The 5,819-nt window shown below is 40.5% G+C and overlaps 1 protein-coding gene and 1 non-coding gene across 2 annotated transcripts; one reads left to right on the forward strand and one right to left on the reverse strand.

The window, feature by feature from the left end:
• Positions 1–1,208: 1,208 nt before the first annotated feature.
• LOC138909302 (uncharacterized) lies at positions 1,209–1,631 on the reverse strand. Its single transcript, XM_070200486.1, has one exon. The coding sequence runs from the start codon at positions 1,629–1,631 to the stop codon at positions 1,209–1,211; it is 423 nt and encodes a 140-aa protein (XP_070056587.1).
• Positions 1,632–2,620: 989 nt separating this feature from the next.
• On the forward strand, positions 2,621–2,725 carry LOC117276519 (small nucleolar RNA R71). The gene has a single exon (XR_004506775.1). It is a non-coding gene; the product is annotated as a small nucleolar RNA R71 (small nucleolar RNA).
• The last annotated feature ends 3,094 nt before the right edge of the window (positions 2,726–5,819 follow it).

The raw sequence follows: 5,819 nt of genomic DNA on the forward strand, positions 1-5,819 counted from the left end.
AATTTAACACTAGATTTGTTTCTTCACAACGGGCTAACTCCTTGCTCAAATTATTCAAACAGTCGTCATAAGAAGACCCAAAGACTGAAAAATCATCCATAAAGTCTTCCACAAGTTTTTCCACCATATCGGTGAAAATAGCCATCATGCATCTCTAAAAAGTGGCTGGTGCATTACAAATACCAAAAAACATACGCTTGAAGGCGAAAGTGCCATAAGGACAAGTAAAAATGGTCTTCTCCTGATTCTCTGGGCATATAACAATCTGGTTGTACCCCGAATAACCATCAAGAAAGCAATAATATTCATGCCCCACAATCTGTCCAACATTTGATCAATGAATGGAAGTGGGAAATGGTCCTTGCAGGTTGCTTTGTTGAGCCTTCTGTAATCAATGCAAACTCTCCACCCCGTTACGGTGCGAGTAGGAATTAGCTCATTTTTCTCATTCTCTACCACAGTCATCCCCCCCTTTTGGGCACACATTTCACTGGGCTTACCCAGTTGCTGTTACAGAAAGGAAAGATGATACCTGCATTGAGCCACTTAATTACTTCCTTCTTCACAACCTCTTTCATTATGGGATTTAATCTCCTTTGCTGCTCAACACTAGGGAGGTTTCCATCTTCTAGAAAGATTTTATGCATGCAAAATGATGGACTGATTCCCTTGATGTCAACAATTGTCCACCCAATAGCCTTTTTATGTTCGCGAAGTACTCTGAGCAATTTTTCTTCTTGTACATTAGTCGAGCTGGATGAGATAATCACTGGCAATGTCTCAGATTTCCCCAAATAAGCATAGCACAGATGCGTTGGAAGGGGCTTAAGTTCTAGCTTTGGAGCTTCAGGCTTGTCCAACTCCTCAAATCTCCCAAACCCATGGACATAACTATAAGACATGTCAAGTACTTGCTCAATTTCTCCCATCATCTCATCTTCACTGTCTTCTTCATCCCCAATCAAAGCTCGTTCAAGAGGATCTACGGGGCTCATATAAGGCACCAATGACGTGGCATCACTTTCCACCACATAAATCATGGATAGCTCTTCATAGTGGGCTGGGAATATGAGTGCTTTATACACATTGAATACCTCAACTCGATCATTGACTCTCATCGTCATCTTTCTTTTGCATACATCAATAATAGCTCGGCCCGTGGATAATAGTGGACGCCCCAAAATAAATGGGACTTCCTGATCAGGCTCTTAGTCCAAGATAATGAAATCAGCAGGGAATATGAAAGAACCCACTTGAACTAACACATCTTCAATCACTCCTTCAGGATGCTCAAGGGAGCGATCAACCAACTGTAAGATTACCGTTGTTGGGCGTGGCTCACCCAACCCCAACTGTCTGAGCACAGATAGCGGCATCAAATTGATGCTCGCTCCAAGATCACACAAAGCTCGACCGACTGCATGCTTACCAATCGAGATTTGGATAGTGAAACTACTCGGATCCTTCAATTTCTGAGGTAGCTTGCTTTGGATTCTAGAGATACATTCCTCAGTGAGTGCCACAGTCTCGGATTCAGTCAACCTCCTTTTATTTGCCACTATGTCCTTGATGTATTTTGCATATCTGGGCACTTCTTGCAGGATGTCTACCAGTGGAATATTGATTTGCATTTACTTCAAAATATCAAGAAACTTTTTATACGCGGCATTATCCTTCACTTTCTGCAATCTTTGAGGGAACGGAGGTGGTGACCTTGCAACTAATGGTGGCGGTTTTGTAGCCACCGCCTCTTCGGCTGGCTTCTCTAACTCCTTTGATTTTTTTGATTCCGACTCAATAGTGGTCGGCTCCTCATTAAAGGTCACTTGTTTTCTTTTTTTCGACTGGACTTCTTCTAACTGTCTCCCATTCCTCAATGAAGCAGCATTAATAGATGCCTTAGGATTAGCCTTAGTGTCGCTTGGAAGAGCTCCAACTAGTCGAATATTTTAGGCACTAGCAAGTGTCCCATTTGTCGCTCCAAATTTCTCATTGCTGCTGCTTGGGCCTACTGATCAGCCATTAATTTTTTCATTATCTCCTCAAGGTGACTCGTTGAGTTTGCATGTTGTTCAGCCTGAAGTTGTCTATATTGTTATTGAGGTGCTTGAGGCCTGTATTGATTCTGAGCACCTTGGTTTCCACCCCAAGAGAAGTTTGGGTGATTCCTCCAATTGGGATTGTAAGTGTTCTCACACTGGTTTGTCTGGCCCCTATTTGCATTACCCACAAAACAGACAGACTCTGGATTAACTGGGTATAAGTCGCTTGTATGACCCTCTCCACATACTTCACAAAACAATTGAACCTGTTGCACTGGCTAGGCTTGTTGCTTGTTAACAACCAAGGTCATCTGATTGACTTGGTTGGTCAATGTGGAAATCTTCGCTGATAATGCAAAGACGACATCTAACTCGAGAACTGATGCAGATTTTTGCACTGTGTGTCTGCCCATCTCTCTTTGCCAATCAGGATTTCTTTTGGAGAATTTGTTCAATAACACATATATCTCATCAAAGCTTTTCTACAACACTTGACCTCCAGCTGCAGCATCCACCACAATCTTTGTCTCAGGATGTAGCCCTTCTATGAAAGTGTGAGCTAACACTTCGTTTGTCTGATTGTGATGAGGACAGTCTGTGAGCATCCCCTTAAACCTCTCCGAAGCTGAGTATAAAGACTCCCCCATTTTCTGTTTGAAGGAGACTATCTCACTTCTGATCTTTGCAGTTTTGCCTGAAGGGAAGAACATTGCCAAAAATTTCCTTGCCAGATCGTTCCATGATGTAATAGAATTAGTTGGTTCTGCCTTCAGCCATCGCTTTGCTTCACCCAACAGAGAGAACGGGAAACGTGTGAGCCTCGAGGATGTGCTGTTGTTTTGATCCTCGTATGGAAGACCCATAAACTGTCCATTCGCATGTAGTAGCTGGATCATGCTCTGTTTCAGCTCAAAGTGCCCAATGATTCTGGGCTTCACAATGCTGGAGGTGACATTAGCAATGCTGGGTGTCGCCATATCCTGAACATCCATATGTTGCTCCTCTGCCATGTTCACAGGAAATTGAACAAGTGCCTGAAGATTATTTGTATCCCTTGCTTCCCTCAACCTCCTGTGAAATGTTCTCTCAGGTTCGGGGTCAAAGCCTTGAAGTCTGTCCTGGCTTCTGACCCTGCGCATTCGATCAAAGTTCATGAGATCAGAGAAACAATCAAGTAACGTTAGACTTGACGAAATAAACAATGAAAGCAAAAATTAGAAAGTAGTCAATATTCAAGTCCCCGGCAACGATGCCAAAAACTTGTTGCTCCCAAACGCACACGCAAGTATACGTGGTCGTACAAGTAAAAAAATGATAAGTCGAGTGTCGAGCCCACAGAGACTTGTGTCAACTACCTACTAAATTCACCAAGATTGTTATTCAGTCGAGCCAATTCGAGTTCAAGAGTTTAATTATACTAAACTATAATTCTAAGTAGTAACTAAATTATGAAGCAGCAAAACAGTTATTGTGTATTCAGTACAGATAATATTCCAGGGTTGTAATTGATTCACCAATCCTATTGTGTTCTAGTTAACTCTCCATTTCATACAATTCACTCATGGTTGCTAATTAATCGAACAATTTCTCTCATAGCCTTCTCCCGAAGTACTACTTGCCTATTCAAAATAGATTAATGCCTATATTCCTATGAAATCAATCTATTAAGAACGCATTAAGATTACGATATTTAATTAAGCACGGTGACTAGGTATATTCCTATCCTAACCACAAATACCCCTCCCCCCTAGAGTTAAGATCATGCTCTCTTCAATTCTTCTCTAATTTAAACATGGCTTTCCCAAACATAGCATAGATAGTCAATAGAACCTAATTGCTGGCCAGACAATTAAGCAATTAATCACAAAATTGAAGAAATAACCATATATTGGTGAGTTGTAATCAATGTTAAGTCAACGTTAAACAACAATATTCATGGCTAAATCACAACCCCAGAACTATGGGTTTTAGCTACTCATGAAAGTATCAACCAAATTCATAAGTGTTGGATAATTGAAAATACTAAGAAAAGATGAAGAAATCTGAGATATCCTTGCTCCCAAATGTTACTAGTGTGTCTCTAGGTTTAAAGTGTGTCAAAAGTCCAGAAAATAACATTTTTTCATGTATTTATACCAAGTAGGGTCGGACCTAGACGAAATCTCCCTTTTCTAGCCGAAATAGAAAAATTTGCAAACTTAATGCTTTTCATGCGTCGCCCAGTGCGTCGCACTAATGCCTTTTCCTGTCAGACCACAAAAAATCAGTCTCTGAAGTTTGGAAATTTCTGACAAAAATTTGCAGTAATGTGTCGCATAGTGCCTCGCACTAGTGCATTTCTTCAGCAATCGCTTTTTCCTTGAATTTTGACGTCCAGAATTGATCCTCGACCCCCGAACACGATCCCGGTTTAATCCTTTGGGCTTTTACTAAGACTTCAAGGCTCCACATAGCACGAATTAGTTCCACAACATCTACATAACTCAGAATCGCTCCTACTAGGCATAAAACACACAATAAGTGCAAAACACTAGTGATTAAACCTCAAACACAATAAAAATGCAGTAAATTAGAGTGCAATAAGCGACTAAAATACGCAATTATAGCCTACCATCAAATGCTTCTTTAGGCTTCCGACCAATAAGGGCATTGGTGAATCTTCTCATAGTCGATTAAGCTAAGAAGCTAAAGGCAGGTGATTCACAATTATGATTCCACTTCAAGCAATATACTAAGAGGACTTTGTCTCTTAGATATGGGTTATGAGTCCCTGTACAAGAGGTCATAATTGGCGAAGGTACGAAAGACTAGTACGTGGTGATTTGATGAATAGCTTAAAAGTGCAATAAATAACAAAATATGTAAAAGGAATACTAGAGGAACTCATAAATAAAAGAAAAGGCTTTTAAAATTGTATTGAATTGGTAGCAAGAGGAACTTTATATGTTCAATGTGGATGATGATATTATGTACAATTTTGGCATATTCATAGAGATATGACTGGCTATTGGGCTTGCTTTACCCGTACCCCTTTGCATCCCTCCAAAATTTTGTATGTTCCAGATCATCGGGTGGTTGTTGGCAGCTTTATTGACTGTCCTTCCTTATTCTAGAACTCTTTTTAATTAGCCGACTTGATCCTCATTCAGTTGATCCGTATACGTTCCTTAGTTTGCGGTTAATAATTCACTAATTCCACCTACTGTAGAAGCTGATCTTCTTGAGTAAGTCTAATACAATAACTTATTCTTGTCATGGTAAATTCTGCCTTACCCGCTTAGTTTGGGTGTAATTGCGGGTCAAGTCTTTGCTTAATTGATTGAGGCGAGTTTATTCTAGGCGTAGCTCCTAGCATGTAAAAGGTGAAAGACTCTTGCTCAACTAAGCAGTTGACGTGAGTTCAAAAGGCTAGCCTTCAACACGACTGACCTGTTCATTCAGCCAGTCTGTCAAAATTTTCAGTAAGTTTATGTCTAGTTTGGGTATTAACAAAGGATTACTGGACATCATCACTGTTCAAATCTTGATTGACACTGGTAGTACCCATAAAGTTTTTCTGTAGTACGTTTCTGAAGCATTCAAGTGCAAGACCATCCGAAAGAACAGTCTACAAGTGTTATTAATGGCACTGCTATGCAGGTTTCTATATTCTGAAGCATGTTCAAGATTCCAACATATGTTGCAGGGGTCTTTCTCTGCAGATTTTGTTATACCATCTTCTGGGACCAGTTATGTGGAGCTAGGTGTTCAATGCTTGCTGAACCTCGGTGCTACTAA

The sequence above is a fragment of the Nicotiana tomentosiformis genome, chromosome 1, assembly GCF_000390325.3.
Source record: "Nicotiana tomentosiformis chromosome 1, ASM39032v3, whole genome shotgun sequence".
In the NCBI taxonomy this organism is placed as follows: domain Eukaryota; kingdom Viridiplantae; phylum Streptophyta; class Magnoliopsida; order Solanales; family Solanaceae; genus Nicotiana; species Nicotiana tomentosiformis.

What these genes read in the sequence shown, in the direction of transcription:
- LOC138909302 (XM_070200486.1), bottom strand. Translation starts at nt 1,631, where the DNA reads ATGCAAATCAATATTCCACTGGTAGACATCCTGCAAGAAGTGCCCAGA.